Source organism: Haliotis asinina, chromosome 5, assembly GCF_037392515.1.
Source record: "Haliotis asinina isolate JCU_RB_2024 chromosome 5, JCU_Hal_asi_v2, whole genome shotgun sequence".
NCBI lineage: Eukaryota > Metazoa > Mollusca > Gastropoda > Lepetellida > Haliotidae > Haliotis > Haliotis asinina.
The window spans coordinates 2000689-2019636 of record NC_090284.1 but is presented as its reverse complement, the minus strand read 5'-3'; the positions used below and the strand labels follow the sequence as shown (position 1 = coordinate 2019636).

General features: G+C 43.5%; 1 protein-coding gene across 1 annotated transcript; it reads left to right on the top strand.

The window, feature by feature from the left end:
• The first annotated feature begins 139 nt into the window (after nt 1-139).
• On the top strand, nt 140-18683 carry LOC137283225 (cerebellar degeneration-related protein 2-like). The gene is made up of 4 exons (XM_067814660.1): nt 140-370; nt 14753-14865; nt 15463-15611; nt 15806-18683. The coding sequence occupies exons 1-4, from the start codon at nt 310-312 to the stop codon at nt 16803-16805; spliced, it is 1323 nt and encodes a 440-aa protein (XP_067670761.1). The 5' UTR covers nt 140-309; the 3' UTR covers nt 16806-18683.
• The last annotated feature ends 265 nt before the right edge of the window (nt 18684-18948 follow it).

Sequence of the window (18948 nt, the reverse complement as noted above, 5' to 3'; positions counted from 1 at the left end):
TGAGTTTACAGAGCTAACTGCCATTGTTCAAGTGTTAATATCCAATTTCACACAGGGAAAGTTAACGTGAAAATATTTTGTTGAGAAAACATCAACCCCATTCAGCGCTGCCCGAGACAGATCGTAACAAGCAAGCCTTGGGCGAGCCGACTGTGATCACGTGACTGTAATGTGACTTCGCTTGGCTGTCAGTCGGAAGTTGGATCTGCCACGTCGAAGACAGAACGAGGTTCCGAGTTTAACAGCTCTCGGTGAACGTTGGTTTGTGAGAGGTCGACATGGCCGTATCTGGCTAATTACAACACCACAATGGAGGCTTGTGAGACTTTTGAGACGGACGACGTACTTGAGGACGAGTGGTATGAGAATGGTGAGTAGCTGAATATGTCGGTGTTGGCATCTGACCGGCTGCTCGCGAGTGAGTCCACGAGCGTCTCGCACTCGCAGCACACGCGTGTATATACACTGTCAGCTGATCACAACACTGCTTCGTTCTACACATATGTTCTCAGTTGTTATTGATTATTAGAGGGCGTTTAACAAAACTGTCGACCGAAAACTGACCACTGACAGAAATATCAGCTGTCGGCTGTCATCACGTCCCGTCCTGGTTAGATGCAATTGCTAAATGTGTTGTGTTCTCAACGGCCTCTCAGCTCTGTTTGTGCAAGGAAATTCCAATTACACGACGTGCATTCCCCAAATACCGCCAAATGTACTCAACGCAGCCCGAAACGTTTTATCTCATGCTGTTTTTGTATAGTCAGAATTTGTTTGTTTATTGTTCGTTGATTATGACTGTTCCGTTTGTTTACAAACGATTGGTATTTGCGTTTTCAGAGATAATTCGCAAAGTAAAACGTTAACAGATATCCTTGACGTGGTCAGTCGGAGCCTCTGAGTTGGTGCCTGTATTACAAGCGTACTTCTACCTCGGCAATAACACGACGGGTGGCACAGTGATGAATGGCTGATGCAATGTATCGAAAAGAAACTATACACCCACGTCAGCATTCATCAGTTCATTTATAAATATCCAGTTATGATTATCACCATAGTGTTACTATGGCCATTGGCAGTGGCAACTGTACGACAGAGACAGTATAACAGACAACACAACGGGTAGTACTACAGACAGCCCAAAACACAATCCTGTCATGCGAAGATACATTTACTATAGTGATATATAGGGATCGGGTGGTCCTTGATTTGTTTTGAGTGCTATAGCTACGTATTCTGTCTAATTGTACGCAACAGCCTAACGCGTCTCACCCATATACAGAGGTGGCATGTTCATAGATCCACCTCGACCGCAATTACTAGCATGTTGAATATGCAGGTGGAATTTCAACGCAAGAACCGCGGCCTCGAAAACAATACATTAAGGTTAATTATATTATTTGGTGATATACGGTATGTAGGCAGGCAAGTGCGACCCTGAAAGTACATCTGTCTGTTCATCAATAAGTAGATCACTTCACACACACACCGAATACCAGTTTGCGTCTTTTACATGTATTTTGAGGTTTGTTCCTTGAAACGGCTTTATTTAGAATTTGGTGGTATGTTGATGTCCGATGTGATAATGAGCGCTGACTCTGAGACTAAGGGCCGTCCGTCATCATCTGATACTATAATGTCCTCGATAAGGGCGGCAGTGTGTTAGCGCTGCTGACGGAGTCGGGGTGTGTGGCAGTGCTAATTACACACAGATTACATGTGCGTGTCTTTACAATATTACATCAGCTGACTTCATGGTCAGCAGATGCCCACTCAGGACCAGCAGATGGTCAGAAGACAATAGATGGCTATACGGCCTGTTTCCTCACACATGCATTAGGAACAGAAACTATAGTATTGTCGGGAAAAACATTTTTTTTAAATGAGCAATGTGGAATTTATTTAAAAGTCCAAAGCGACTTATTTAGAACAGACCGTGGCTTTATGCAAACAAGTATGCGATGATATTGTATTACAAAGGACACTTTTTAAATGCCCATTTTGAAATTAGACTTAGCTTCATTATAGACGATAGCTGACTTAACAAAAATAAGAACTTGAATGCAGAAACTATCAAGGATGTAGCTGCCATGGAATCTCACTATCACAATATCATAATAAATAGGTAGGAGGGGTCGCCTCAAAAGCAAAGCCAGGGGGATGTAGCAGACGATGATTGGGGTCGGACTAGGGGATACAGAGATGTCAGGTAGTATATGACAAACCCTTTGGGAAATTATGGCATGTCATAACAATTTACAAATAACATCCAGTCAAGTCGATCTTCGGGTGGTCATGTCACCTATATATTTTGAGGCATGTAATACGATGCTTTTCTGTGAATTAAATTTTGTACAGATCTCACCATAAACTTTATGAAAGAAAAACATACGATGATAATCAATTGATAATACCTATTCAACATGAAAAAGCACAAAATATTGGGATGAGCCCTTGTGCCAGAAGGTAGCGTATGCATGTCATGCCAGGTGAGTCGTCAGTCACTCGTCAAACCTGGCTGAGCGATCTATTTGCCATCTATAGTTGATCTATTGTTTTCAGCAGCTGATCGTATTTTCTTTAAGTTTTGCACGATTTTACGAGTAAACATGCTTTTTTCTTTTTCTTTTTTATCTCGGCATATCCTACTTGCAGTTGGGTAAATTTTAGGGATTCAGAGTAACAGCATAAAAACGGTTGGTTTTTTTTCTATTTCCGACACTACCTTAGGGAATGGCTCGGCGTTCAAGATTCGATCTAGTCACAGCTTATATAGACGGGAGTCGCATGTGAGCATTCCAGCAAACACACAATACCAGTCTCAACTCAACCTCGATCATCTAGAATGTATTTACTGTCGTCATCCTATATGTTCCACTTGACAAAGACCACACCACTAGTGAATGGGTATGTGAAACAGGATATACTCGATAACGACCTGAATGGGAAACGAGATTTCTCAAACGCAATTTTTTTGTATGACGCAAATGTTTTTCGGCGTTCAGTTCTTCCGCAGTGTTGCACGCATTTGATCACCAAAAATAGATTTCTCAACATATTGCTGATATAAGTTAGCCGCCCTTGTGTTCTGTAAGTGGCTGTGGCGTTTAAAACCCATGCGGCTGTATATATGAATGTTTCATTGCCGACATCGGGTGCACAATGCAACTAATGCGGCTTAGTGTTCAAAAACGTGGTGTGCAGAGGTCTTGCCGCCTGCCATTGTTCTTTGACGTTCCCGCCATACCATGTCCACAACTCTGTGTAAAATATTAATACAATTTCAAGTCACCTACTGCCGTGGACGTGTTCCATTCAGGAGTCAGTGGCGCCACTTTTAGCATTACAAGGAGCAGAGTCTTGGATGCAGTCGTCTGTGTGTGTTTGCCATGTTCCCGTGGCAGAAAAAAATGAGTGTGGTGTGCATTACATAACACAGACCACTGATGGTTTGCCAGTGACAGCTCTGTCTCTCTTAACTCCCAGCCGTGCTCGTAGATTGTCATTAGAAGAGAATTAATTATAGTTTTTATATTACATATGTTGTATATTGCATAAAGAACCCAGAAAGTATTCACGCTGTTCCAAACTGGAGAAATGTAGACTTGCCTAAGTATTGTAGCCTTGTCGCCCACTGTTAGTCTGAAATCTGCATGTGGGTCACGTCAGATGTTTGAATGTACTTGAGCGTTGATGACCATCACAGACAGGTGAAGTGGTGTCCTATTTGATCGGTGTCAATCGACACACAATATGAAGGTTAGCACAGTCTGATGCTGCCAGATTCATGCGAGATTCGTGGTCTGTCGTATCTAGCCAGGTGTGTATACGTAGATAGGTGGTATAGACTGTCCTATCTATCCAGGTGCATATGCATATACTAGTATGCGGGGTATAGACTGTCCTATTTAGCCAGGTGTGTATGCATATATGTGGGGTATAGACTGTCCAAAGTAGCCAGGTGTGCATGCATATATATGGGGTATAGACTGTCCTACCTAGCCAGGTGTGTATGCATAGACACGGGGTATAGACGGTCATATGTAGCCAACTGTGTATGCATAGACACGTGGTATAGACGGTCCTATGTAGCCAGGTGTATACATATATGCGGGGTATAGACGGTCCTATGTAGCCAGGTGTGCATGCATATATACGGGGTATAGACTGTCCTATCTAGCCAGGTGTGTATGCATAGATACGTGCTATAGACTGCCGACGCGAGGAGGTCCGGTGTAGAATAGGTCTTCAGCACCCTTGCTTGTAATGAAAGGCGACTATCGGGATCGGTAGGTCAGGCTCGCAGGCTTGGTCGACACATGTCATCGATTCCCAATTTTGGGCAGATCGATGCTCATGCTGTTGATCACTGGATTGTGTGGTCCAGACTCGATAATTTACAGACCGCCGCCATATAGCTGGAATATTGCCGAGTTCGGCGTAAAACTAAAATCACTTACTATAGACTGCCTCATAGATATGTGATTGAGACTGGCTTATCAAGCTAGGTGTGTACACATAGATACATGGTACAGACTGCCTCATCTGGCCCAGTCTTAGTGTGTCTCGCAGTCCCTGAACCACGTTGTTTTACCTACTGCCCAAGCCCTCTCTGTGGAGCTAGAGCCTTAAATGAATTAAATCTAGTTTTCCTGACTATGGTCGCCCTGGGACTCCCTTTCAAATTATATGGGTTAGGTTGTTGCTATCAAGCCAGTTGTATGTACCCTGGCATACAGTGCATGTTTCAACTCGTCCAGTTTGTATATCAGATATCAACATTGTTTACAACATTCCTAGCGATGTGAAAAAATCGTTTGAACATATTCACCGTATTGAATACAAGTTTGGCTAGCCCATCTTATGAAATCTGGTATTTACACATATTTTCACAGACGACGATTGTCTGTAAAGTTTCTACCAACTCTTTCTCTCTCTCTAACGCACGCACGCACGCACACACGTGAAGATCGTGACATGACGTATTCTTCAGGAAACCTATGTTTGTCGTAAGGGGCTTCACTGACTTTGATACATTTTTTCATGCCCCAACTGCGTAGATCGATGTTCATGCTGTTGGTCACTGGATTGTCTGGTGAAGACATGATTACTTACAGACCACCGCCATATTGCTGTAAAAACACCTACTTCCCTCTCAAAAATAATGTTGTTCGGTTTACGACGCCATCGACTTGAGAACATTGATCTTAGTCCTTGTTTGCATTCATCATGCAGCTACTAGCTGACACAAATGTACGAAATACCTTCTACACCCATTACTATAGTGGTTCTACTAAGGCTTATTTTTGCCGTAGATGTACAGTACTCTGGTCGACTCTTGAGATATATTTGATCCCGGATTTCATGAGATCCGGACCCGTGAAGGTAGAATAGGCCTTCAGCAACCCATGCTTGTCGTAAGAGGCGACTAACGGGATCGGATGGTCAGGCTCGCTGACTTGGTTGACACATGTCATCGGTTCCAAGTTGCGCAGATCGATGCTCATGTTGTTGGTCACTGGATTGTCTGGTCCAGACTCAATTATTTACAGACCGCCGCCATACAGCTGGAATATTGCTGAGTGCGGCGTAAAACTAAACTCACTCACTCATGAGATCCGATCCTCCGATAAACACATGTACAGTGTTCGATACAGGCTTCTACAATATATACGTACACCGCCCGTTGTCGGTTTGTCAGAAGAAGTCTGCATGGTGTGCTCCAAGTTACTAGTAGGTACATTTATTTAGGTTTACTTCATGAACTGTGCTCTTAATGCTTTCCACTTTGAACACCGAAACTGTTTTATATAAGTAAGCAACAATATCGGACAGTCGAGCGTGACTGATTCATTAATTTACTGTACGGCGCTTTACTCTCTTTAGACAAACAAGCGTGTATCTGTCTGATTGTGTTCCAGTTGTTAGACCTCTTAAGATGTCTTCAGGTTGCAGCAGATCGTATACATTGAATAACTGGCATCCTCTAGCCAGGTATTCTATAGCGTAAAAGCCATTGTAGACCAACTGTCTCTTAGCATCGTAAACGGCTTAACATGATCAGACGAGCAGTGGGTCGTGTAGCATGTTGGATGAAATTGACCAGCGGTTAATCACCGAGACCCGCCCAGTTTGACGTGTGGACAAGTTACTGAGGATGTATAGTAATGGAGGATGACTTATTAATATGTGTATGTGATTCGGCAGGTGCTCTGAATCGCATGGTTTCTTGTAATACATAAGCGGAGGCAGACAGGTAGTATAAAGATTAGTAGATCGACAAGTGGTATTTATCTGAGATTAGTGGAGCGACAAGTAGTGTTTTCTGAGAGCAGCGGACAGACCTGTAAGTACCTTGCAGACGGGGTAAGTGTGTACATATACGCTATCTGCAGGAGAGTAGGTCAGTGGTTTTGCTGCCAGTTCCGTGAGGGCATGTTCAGTGGTCAGAAGTGTAACGATTACTTGGGGTTTGGGTCAGTGAACCTTCGCAGAGAGGTATACAAAGGTGTGCCAGAAATATGTAAGTTCACTTCAAATGCTGAGAGACCGCATCCGTGGTGTAGTGGTTGGGGCGTCCGCCTAGATCGCGGAAAGTGCCGGGTTCGATTCCCGGATGCATCAAACCGAAAGACATAAACATATAGTACTTGTTGGTTCTTGCCTGGCGCTCGGCATTAATGGGCACAACGAGGAATGGTCAGGTCGGACTCAGTCATGTTAAACCAGCTCGAGTCTGGCCTGTACAAGCAGCCACACATACAGCCGCATGCACGTCCTCATATGAGTGGAGTTTTCTTATGTTCGAGGTTAAACCACATTTCACCACACTTACCTTAAATGCTAAGAATGCAACTGCTTTTGATACGTGCTGGTATATAGTTGTTGATACGTCCTGGTATATAGTTGTTGATACGTGCTGGTATATAGTTGTTGATACGTCCTGGTATATAGTTGTTGATACGTGCTGGTATATAGTTGTTGATACGTCCTGGTATATAGTTGTTGATACGTCCTGGTATATAGTTGTTGATACGTCCTGGTATATAGTTGTTGATACGTCCTGGTATATAGTTGTTGATACGTCCTGGTATATAGTTGTTGATACGTCCTGGTATATAGTTGTTGATACGTCCTGGTATATAGTTGTTGATACGTCCTGGTATATAGTTGTTGATACGTGCTGGTATATAGTTGTTGATACGTCCTGGTATATAGTTGTTGATACGTCCTGGTATATAGTTGTTGATACGTCCTGGTATATAGTTGTTGATACGTGCTGGTATATAGTTCTTGATACGTCCTGGTATATAGTTGTTGATACGTCCTGGTATGTAGTTGTTGATGCGTCCTGGTATATAGTTGTTGATACGTCCTGGTATGTAGTTGTTGATACGTCCTGGTATATAGTTGTTGATACGTGCTGGTATATAGTTGTTGATACGTCCTTGTATATAGTTGTTGATACGTCCTGGTATATAGTTGTTGATACGTCCTGGTATATAGTTGTTGATACGTCCTGGTATATAGTTGTTGATGCGTCCTGGTATATAGTTGTTGATACGTCCTGGTATATAGTTGTTGATACGTCCTGGTATATAGTTGTTGATACGTCCTGGTATATAGTTGTTGATACGTCCTGGTATATAGTTGTTGCTGTCAGCGGTTTCCATGTATGTTTGTCCACTGACAGTGTCTTCCTCATTTTTACGCGCGACGGATGGAACTACTTTATTTCTCAAAATGATATTTTTATCCCGTGTCTTGAATGTACTAGGGGATAGGACACTGGTCAGGGGTCAGGGGTCAGTGGATTAGTGTGACAGAGAAGTGACAGTGAGTTTAGTCCCAACACCACGTGCCTCACGGTGACTAAAGGCCCAGTCGCCTTGATTGTTATACTTTTGATGCTGTGACAGTTGTAACACAACACAATGATCTGTGTGTGATTTGCATGGAAAATATAAATACGGTTAAAGGTGATGAAAGGTCAGCTTCTGTTGGGCCAACACAACTCTCTTCTGTTTGGCCTGGTTTCATATTTACTTATGACTGGTTACCCGAAACAGCTTGAGTGGTATACTCCTTTAAACTGAGCCTCGGGACTTTTATCGGAGATGCCTGTAAACTGTGCCTGTTGTATTTTTTAGATGTATTTTTCATTGTGCTCTGTTGCGAACAAATGCGTACTTGTTGATGCAAGGTCCATGGTACTGCGATGGTGTCGATGGATTGTTCCCTGGAGGCTCCTTCTGTTTCCACAATCCTGCTTCACAGAGTCCAATAAACCTGTTTAGTGGCTCATGGAATATTTAAACAGGTTGAGTTCCAGATTTTTGTATTAACTGCTGTTAAATTGTTCCCTGCGTTAGTATTCATGAACTATCACCAATAATTACTGCTGTACAGCTATTTCCTTGCAGTAACATGCCCAGTTGTCGTGACGATGTGGTCAATCGGATTTTTACCGTATGTGTTGTAATGGTCGTCCTCTGTCCACTGACAGTCTCAGAAAGCAAATGAGACACTTGGCATCTTCTGTTAGCCTGTTTACTCTCAGTGACGGATAATATACAAAGAGATTTGCTTTCTTGAACAGGTCACAGACTTTAATGCATGTATTTTAACCGTAGTGTATTTCTGTCTACATTGTGTACCACTGCACCTCAAAGGTCGTGTCGCGCCCCTTATACATGTGCAGTGTTTTAGTATTGGCGTAACATGTGCAATAGACATGCTAGTCACAGTCACCTGACGTCGCCATAGACCTTGTGAGCGGGTTTAATGTGTTTCTGTCCTGTCTAGCGAGAATCTGGATCTGTGATCACCTAGGAATCGAACCCACAACCGTCTGATCCTTCACTGTAGACAGGGTGTGAATGAAACGCATGTTCAGCTATATGACGTCACTGTACCCACACTGCACCGCTCATGTACATCCTCCACAACAAACGGCCTACCGCCCTGCGTGACGCAATACCGTTGTACTGCTGGGGGCTGACTTTCCTGACGTGGTTATGACTATAGATGGCGACGTGTACAGCGCGATGCGATCACGTTCTTTAGTATGCCCTGTGAGCAGAGTGGTGTATGCATAGCTTGCAGTGATATCTATGGCAAGTACAACGTTTTAAACAGCATAAATGTGCTATATATAGCAACTAAAGCGGTATATATAGCAAACGTGTGATATTTAAATATAGCCAGGAGAAAGATTTATTGCAATTACTTCGAGTAAACAGAGCGTGGTCGAACTTTAAGGTGTAGTTGTATTTTGACCAGTTTGTTTGCTTGTACATGTCCTGCACGATATGTCTGTCCTTAACTGCCTCTCAAATTGGACGTAGAGTCTCATTTACTGACTGAGCTGTGTCGGTCATACTTCAAGTAGCTTAACATAGACATCAGATAGAACATGTTTGGAATATGTCCGATGAAACAAGGATACTCACTGCCTCGTGCTGACTTCATCTGTACATGTTATAGCAGAGACCATATAATAGATGATATGGTCTCTGTTTATAGTGAGTCTTTTCTGTATAAAAGAACAGTTCTCTGTATGGACAATGCAAATGCGCACGCACTCACGCGAGTGCATGTACAATAAAGGTTCATGTTTGACGTATTTCACAAAAGTTTCATGTCACCTATAGTAAAATAGTACTTCGTATAATGTCTTGTGAAGAACTTCCCACGGTCCAGCACAGCAGTGCTATCATGCTGTTCCCCGTGTCGTGGTCACATGATTGCAACGTTGCCGGGTATTACGAGGGTAGGGGCGGTATATATGTCACTTCCTGATTGTTGTAATTAGTCTGTCAGGAGAACGTCAAGGCATGATCATTACATGGTGAAAGGTGGTACTTTCAGATCACTAATGAGACTTCACATATGTAATGGTTGAGAATATAGCGTAATACGCAGGTTGCACCTGGGATGGGGAGGAGGTTCTCAGTTAAAGGTTGTCTGGTCGGATGAGACGATATTAGGAGTCGGGTGGTCAGCAGTAAACTTAGCCCCAGTGTTATTCGTTACGCTCCTACACTGGGTCTCACGAAACCTAGCAGGAGGTCGCATCAGGTAACCTTTGAGATTGACTAGTCAGAATACAGCTTACCAAATCGCGAAAGTCGACATCCGTACATACGTTTTGAACTTTTCCCCACGCAAGTGTTTGTACCCGAACGATTCCGAATGGTGACGCACATGGAGCACGCCACAACAGTGAACAAACTGTCGCTGAAAATAACGTTTTGGCAATATTCAGGGATGTCAGCTTGCGGAAATATTAGCTTATGGTAACCATGTCAACAGAAACCAAAAAGCATATATACTGCAGATCAAATATCAGTGTAATGTGCGGATTTTCGTTTGCTGAGAGATCATTGTCGGTGACCGGTGTATTTTGCAAGTCCCTCCAAACCCGAAACAGTAGCCGTTATCTGATTGGTTAGATCCATTCATCCGTCCCGCATTTCAATGGACGGCCATAGGTCGCTCAAAGGTTACCTGACGCGACCTCCTAGGTGTTATTAGACCCAATGTAGGAGTGTAACGAATAACACTAGGGCTAAGTTTACTTTGACTGGAGCTCAGGTTCGAAGGCTGGGCTCGGCTGGACTGTGTGCCATCGCACCCCTTCTTGTGGACCGTTGCTCATATTATCAACCAGTTGTTTACTTAGTGACAACCACAATATTGCTGAACTAATACTTGATTCCTCGTTCAACAGCACATTCATCTTTGAGGCTGATAATATATGTTCTCTTGCGATGATTTGAAATACGCTGAGAGCTAGTAGTACGGCGGAACTGACTTCAGCTATACGAACACCAAAAGAAACTCATCTCTCTTTTTTTGGTCAAGTTTTTAAATAGAAAACTAAAACATGAACACTTACTTTAGTGAGATTTCTTGGATGTTTGGAAAAGAATACGTCTGTAGCTTGTCTACCGGAAGGGTCTTATCAGAAACAAACGCGTCAATGTTTCCGCATAGTTTTCCTTGATGAGTTGGGGCATTTCTTCCTGTCGCTATATTCCTGTTCCCAGTGACAATACAGACTGAACGTTCTAGTTTGTAGAGAATTAAGCTCGATAGAATACACTAATATCTCTGTACCACATAATTCACCCTTTCTTAGTCTATACAAATGGATGTAATTTCTTTCTTGTACGAACAGACAGCTTTGTCGCCAAGGTTCACTGGTCTGCAGTCGAGTAGGTGATGCCATCCTGTGGTCAAAGATGCCATTGTTTTCTTGTATTATCTGAGGTACAGGGGCGGTGTGGAAGCCTGTCGGTAACAGCGCTCGCTCTTCACACCGAAGACCCGAATTCGATTCCTCATATGGGTGCAATGTGTGTCCCCCCGCCTTGATATTGCTTGATGATTGCTAATAGCCGCGTAAAACAGTACTCACTCACTATGAGGTACAGACAGGACCCGCTGGCGTTTAGTTCGAATCCCGGTCTAGGCCAACCAGGTGGTCTTGGCGTGCCGAAGTAATTGATGCATACCATATTATACCTCTAGAAAAGCACACACCCGTGAAGATTCGGGGTGGAATAGGTCTTCAGCAACCTACCCTTGCCACAAAACGAGACTGTCGTAAGAGGCGAGTAACGGGATCGGGTGGTCAGGGTCGCTGAGTTGGTTGACATATGTCATCGGTTCCCAGTTGCGCAGATCGATGCTCATGCTGTTGATCACTGGATCGTCTGGTCCAGATTCGACCATATACAGACCGCCGCCATAGAACTAGAATATTACCGAGTGCGTTGTGGAATAGCAGGACTCTTGTTGACCTTGTTGTTCAGCAACAAGAATAGGTGCCACTCCCCATTCCCATCCATTAGGCTGCTACGTAATATGAAAGAAACACTGCAGAGTCACATTAACTATTAATACCACGATTCGCATCGTTTATTTAGTCATTAACATGTCGTATAGTGAGATAACGTCAGTGGTGACATATCTGAATCTCTGGGCGGTCTATTACTGAATGGCAACAGGAAAACAGTTCCTTTAATACGGTCACCAAGTTAGAGGGCGTGTTAAACACACTGAGTAATATATAGGTTTACGCATGCGCAGACGTTATATCCGGATTGAGCCATTCTGTCAGGTTCATGAACAGATGCTTTATACAGATACAAGTATCACCGCCATCGAATGTCCGTGGTTTCCTTGTCGATGTCATACTGGTTAGTATCGACCATCTGTAATCATAGGCGTTTCGAAATTAATTAAACCTGTACATCTGTCACCACAACAGGTTCCAGATTCTCTCGCGTTGATCGCCTGTCCATACAGGTGTTTAATTGTCTATCAATCAGCGAGGCCGCACTTGCTTTACGCACTGTGTACTTTCTGTCAAGATGAAATAACATGGCTGGTGTCAACGTTGTCGTTGAGGTTCGTTTTCATGTCTTTTCTGGAAGACGACAGCCCGCTGTGTTTTTTTTTCGACAATCAAACCGTTGGGATGACGTGACCTGTGTGGACAGTAGTCCTTGCCTCGCCGTTCCTGAATACCACAACGTGGTGTCAGATGCCGCCCTGTATGTCGTCACTGCTGCTGCAGGGCGAGGCCAGCGTTTCTCTGTCAGTCAGCCCGAGATGTGTATGCTTCGAAGACTCGCCTGTCATTGCATAGGTGCTAATGTTAATCTCTAACACATGTGTAATCAGACACAGTGGGTTGCTTCAGCAGACATTGTTTCAAACAGAAACATTGCACGTCCGATTAAGTGATATGTAAGACGATGGTGACTTGTGTACATTATGACAAGATGGACGTAGTTTGAAGACGTCTACAATGTTGACTGGAACACGGTCTCATAGAGTGGAGAACAGGCAGCATGACACTTCTTGCACGGTACATGGGGTCATGTTGACGTTTATTCTGACATCTAACATTTAAAAATGCACATGGACAGAATTAGGATCGTAACTATGATAAATTATCCATGTTCCAAACAGCTGTTGGAGTAACTCTTAGACATTGACGAAGAGGTTCCACTTGGACTGCCTTGACTCGATGACCTCCTATACTAAACCCAGATAACTTGGGAATTGTATCGAGAGTTGTGTCACCAGGATGATGATTACATCCGTCAGTTTGTCAGCGCCGTGTTTATTTAGTGTGGTGAACGTACCATCCTCCCATCATCACACCGACCCACACCAAGGTGTCCTCTAATACAGGTCCTGGTGACCCTGGGTGTCCTCTAATACAGGTGCTGGTGATCCATGTTCGTCCTCTAATACAATTGCTGGTTACCCAGGGCGTCCTCTAATACAGGTGCTGGTGACCCAGGGCGTCCTCTAATACAGGTACTGGTGACCCAGGGTGGCCTAGTGGTAAAAGTACAGTGTTCACACCTGGATGGTACTACCCCAGGCGAGACGCACAGTATTCACACCTGGAGGGTACCCCAGGCGAGATGTACAGTGTTCATACCTGTAGAGGACTACACCCGAGCTAGACGTACAGTGTTCATACCTGTAGAGGACTACTCCCTAGCTAGACGTACAGTGTTCATACCTGTAGAGGACTACTCAGGAGCTAGACGTACAGTGTTCATATCTGTAGAGGACTACTCAGGAGCTAGACGTACAGTGTTCATACCTGTAGAGGACTACACCCGAGCTAGACGTACAGTGTTCATATCTGTAGAGGACTACTCAGGAGCTAGACGTACAGTGTTCATATCTGTAGACGACTACTCAGGAGCTAGACGTACAGTGTTCATACCTGTAGAGGACTACTCAGGAGCTAGACGTACAGTGTTCATATCTGTAGAGGACTACTCCCTAGCTAGACGTACAGTGTTCATACCTGTAGAGGACTACTCAGGAGCTAGACGTACAGTGTTCATACCTGTAGAGGACTACTCCCTAGCTAGACGTACAGTGTTCATATCTGTAGAGGACTACTCAGGAGCTAGACGTACAGTGTTCATATCTGTAGAGGACTACTCCCTAGCTAGACGTACAGTGTTCATACCTGTAGAGGACTACTCAGGAGCTAGACGTACAGTGTTCATACCTGTAGAGGACTACTCCCTAGCTAGACACGCGTTGACCACATTGAAGTCAACCTTTTAGGGAGTTATTTCTGGAGACGATATCGATCTTCATAATCCAGATTTATACGAGCTGAGTACAAATGCTTGACTCTGAGACAGCTTATTTATGGATCTTGGTGGGTGTAGCTGATCATTTTGTATGACAATTGATTCGTTTTACTCGCTGACATAGTTATTCCACGTCATTCATACCATTGTGACATCATACCTTTGGCTGTAGTCACTGTTGTCACCAAGCGGGATTATATCGCCTTCTCTCAACGACATTCAGGCATGAAACATATTATGGCTTTGTCTACTGAAGCCAAAGGTATTGTGTGCCAAGCCTACTGCTAGTAACCTGTTACGGTGACATACCCCAAGCATTGATAAAATACTGCATAAAAGCACTCACTCACATTACATTGCAATCGACTATATATATATAGTGGTTTCATCCCATGTGGGAACTGGAGACACAATACAAGAACTGAAGGGTTTTCATCCCATGTGGGACAGAGCTGCGTCCCTTAACTATACCAGGAGCATGTGAGCTGATTATGTACGGATATATATAACGGTGACTGCGTCACACTTCCCTCTTATAAGGAACTCGACATATTACTGAATACTCTAAAGGGTAAATTAAACTTTGACTAAAGCGATTTTTGCTGTTGCAGATCTGCAGTTGGCGGCAGAGTTGGGGAAGGCGTTGCTGGAGAGGAACCGAGAGTTAGAGGCACAAGTGGTCGCCCTGCATCAGACCAACCACGAACAGGCGCTTGAAGTACAGGTTCGATTCCCCCCTGCACACACTTACACTGAACGCTAACAGTAAAATCATGAAAAGAAAAGTCATGTTAATTCAGTAAATCTAAACTACTGACTGTCATAACTAAGAAATGCAAATAGTTATTGTATGATCAGTCTTTCGTTCTCAATCATATAGTTACTTATTTACGATGACACAATAAATAATAGAACCCTTCTTTGAGAGGCAATTTAGAAGTTGTAATGATGAAGGAAAACCGCATTCTAGGGATAGTCACCTTCTTTATTGCAATGAGTGCAACATTTCGGTCACTTGTTTGATAACTTTTAGTATCTTCACCCATACTTCGAACTCACTGCAGTGAAGAGGAAGAAAATAAATAGAATTCGGTTTTCCTTTATTTAGAATCCCTTGCTCGACTGGGATTTCCGAGCAGAATAAGTAAGGATGGGAAGCTCACAGTGCCGTATCTTTTTGACTGTCATCGTTCAACAATCATTGCTTATGCTGTCAACCACTGGCTTAGTCTACAACAGCTGGAGTGGTGTGTGAATTAGTTGGAATAATTTGACTGCGTGGGGAAACAGCATCCACTTGCATGTCCTTTGTCTGTTACAGTTCTATGCCAAGCAATTGGAAACCGTGCGGCTGACGAATGAGTCACGGATGCGAGTGTACGAGGACCTGGACAGGTCATCGCAGGAGTTAGAGAAGACCAATCAAAAACTGTTGACACAGTCCAAGTCCGACAAGGAGAAGATTGACAGGTAGGCAGCCGCCACTACACATTAACAAATATCACTTAGACATGTCAAATCCGCCTCATCTCACCATTTGTTGCTTCTATTCTTGTGCACTACGGTGACCTAATATTTTCGATATGTGTTCAAATTCTTGTGCATTTTCTAGAATTGCTTCATACAACAATATCAATCATTCACCCTAACCTGTTTTGTTTCAGATTGAGCAACACTGTGGAGCTTTTGGACTTACGGGTGGAGGATCTCCTTAAGAAGGTTGACGAGATGAAAGCTGCAGAAAGACTCACAAAGAAGCAGGAATCTCGTCGTGCTCTGAGTTTAGCCAGCCTCAATGAAACGGCCGAGGCAAAGAAGGGGTACTACCTGGAGAACTTGTCCTGGACTTACAATGAAAAACTAAAGAATCTGCCCATGAACCCCTATGAACAGGAGATACGGAGACTACAGGAAACCGTCCAGCATGTGAAGAGTTTGAAGTCTATAGAGAAGCATAAGCGAGAGGATGTGGAACTAGAAAATTCAATTGTTATTCAGGAAAATCAAATCTTGGAGAGGAGAATAGCAACGCTCGAAGAACGTGTATCACAAATCAAAAGCTTGGAGGAGGAACTGGCGGAAGCCAATGACCGTTGTGCAAAGATTCTTTGCTGGAACTGTGACCGTAGTGTGGAGGATGTGGAATCGCAGTATCACATTCTGAAGGAGATTGAACACGATCACCCCGAACTGAAGACGCCAGGCAAGGCTGTGAAGCTGGGTGGTGGAGGTAGCCTATATGGCAGCTCAGAGTCAATCAGCAAAGTGGCCGTGGATGCAACAGAGATTCTTGAGAAAGACGCAGATGACTCGGGTCTGTCTATTCTGGACGAACTGGAGACACAATACAAGAACTTGTTTCAGAAGTATGAGGCAGTGATCAAAGCCAAGAGACAGTCAGGCGAGTCTGAGGAGACTGCTGAGGAGAGGATGCGGAAACGGCTGGCTAATAAGGAGGTTCAGACTCTCCTAAACCTCACCTTCACCAAGGATTATACCCAGGACACGGGACAACCGGCTCCCTACAAGGTGTTGTTCAAGGAACTGTTCGCAACTCTCAGGAAATCGAGGATAGAAGAAGCAGCTGAGAAGAGTCCCCCTGGGTCCAGCTCTTCCTCCTCGCCTGACGGCAGTGATGATAAAAACACTCAGACTTTCTTGTAGATCTGATCTTAAAATGAAGCCTTCATACAGTGCCCACCGTCACTGTCACCCTGCAATAATAGTCTACACAGTAGCTGTCGGTGACACTGACATCAGGAAGGTGCTGTTGACAGTGACAGACTTAATCAGGATAAGGGGTATTCAGATTTCCTGATTGGCCAGAGTCTCTCATCAGTTTGACGTCACATCTGTTCTCTGATTGGTCAGTGATGTCAGTCTGTTTCACTGACTATCAGAGTGAGAATATTTCATTTCACTGTTTCCTCAGTGTGAGTCTCGATGACCAAACATGTTCTTTCCCTGATCAGTGAGCCTACGGTACAGGTCACTTCATTTACATGCATGTTCACTCAAACTGTTTATTTGTAGAACACACATTATGGTACCTTGCCAAGTATGGAGACGATGGCCATATCTACAAGTTATTGAGATTCCTATTTTATTACCCAGTATACACTGCAATGCAAACTCTGTGTGAACCTCACATAACACAACCGCACTTCCTTTCAAGTCAGCCGAATTCATACTCCCGACTTTGTTTCAGAGCTCATGGAGTCCAGGTTATGTGAGAATCTTGCCAGGATTTGTCTCTGAAGTTGATAGACGAAGATATGTGGCAGATCGTTATGTGTTGTGTCATGTTGTTTCCACAATATGTGTATAACCACTTTAGTCTTTGGTGGCATTTTGTTTCAAATACTCGCAAATCACACCGTATGCATGTTGCACGTGTTGATAACAAAGAAGAAACATTATTCGTGCGTAGGGGAGCAACTCATTTGCATGTAAAATGTCTCCTTACATTAGCGTTCTTCGCCACGACATAACACGGGGCGTTCTTTACCTCGAGTCAGACACAAACTCTTACCTCACTGCCACAGACGGTCACATGCCCCTGTTAATACGAAGCAACGCTAGTCTTCCCAGAAATGCCAAAAATTGAGATGGCTGTCTCCTGGTATGACCATTGATACTATTTACGTCTGTATTCCTCTTGTATCTTCTTGACTAGCAGCGAGAATGACGTCACTGTGTGTCGCTATAAACGAGCGAGATGTCAATATGAAACTCGTTGATAGAGAACAATCACAGATATCCCGCAGCTTAGCGTATTTTAATGCTTATGCTATCTATCACTCTGTAACCTTGCATAGCTCGATTGTTGCTTCATTTTACGTTATCAAAACAGTAACAGTACAAAACCCAGTCCATTAATCCAGTCAATACTCTTTCTCAAGTGCGCGTCATGCGTTCAAAGGGAGATAACCGTGTAATGGTAATAGTCCGTTTTGTAGTATTTGCGGTACAAGTTATATTACATCTCACTTCTTGTCCCATGTTTGTTATTCTGTTGTGCTTGTGTACAGTAGTAATTGTGAATATTCTATATGTGCTATATGAAGCATGTCTACACGGAAACAGGACCATGATAATATACTTCCAATAGTATTTTTTTTAAAGTATGGATTTTTTATCACAGACTGCTTCCTTTATTAACCAACTCCCATGCTTCCCAAGACCGACCAGAGAGAAATCGCATTCACAAAGGCTACACCCGAATGGTCTTCACGTAAATTGAAAATCAAATATATTTATGATGAATCAAACTAGTGTCTTATCCTAACATGCATATGTTCTTTGGCATTTTATCAAAGAAGACATCCGACATGTGAGCTTTGTGATTGTTTCCATGACTACGACATTGTAAGATATAAGTACACTACCCTCGTCTTCCTTGTACCACTGTTGTTTGTGATAATGTTGAATGATGTTCGCTGGCTGTATTCCGAAGTTTTAAAGTTTTATTTACATGCTTTATTTACCTCACTGAGGTTTACTGTTCATGAAATAAAATCAAATATATTATGACATTTTCCAGTCTGAGCTCATTTCTCTTGATATCGGCGCTGATGCATCCCCTCTCTGTCCAGGTTATACCCCACTTGCAGAACCGGCTGGTTGTTTAACGCCGCACTCCGCCATGTTCCATCTGTATGGCGGAGGTCTCGGCCAGACAATCCAGTGATGAGTTACTCAAGATCAACTATAAATCGGATCTTCACGGGTTTGATAATCGGGGAATGTAGCGTGCAGCGTTTTCCAGTGTCAGTCGTTGTCCGTTGTTCATTTATATGTATATGAA

What these genes read in the sequence shown, in the direction of transcription:
- LOC137283225 (XM_067814660.1), top strand. Translation starts at nt 310, where the DNA reads ATGGAGGCTTGTGAGACTTTTGAGACGGACGACGTACTTGAGGACGAG. An exon ending in GGACGAGTGGTATGAGAATG is followed by an intron (nt 371 to 14,752) that starts GTGAGTAGCTGA and finishes TTGCTGTTGCAG; the next exon opens with ATCTGCAGTTGGCGGCAGAG. An exon ending in GACAAGGAGAAGATTGACAG is followed by an intron (nt 15,612 to 15,805) that starts GTAGGCAGCCGC and finishes GTTTTGTTTCAG; the next exon opens with ATTGAGCAACACTGTGGAGC.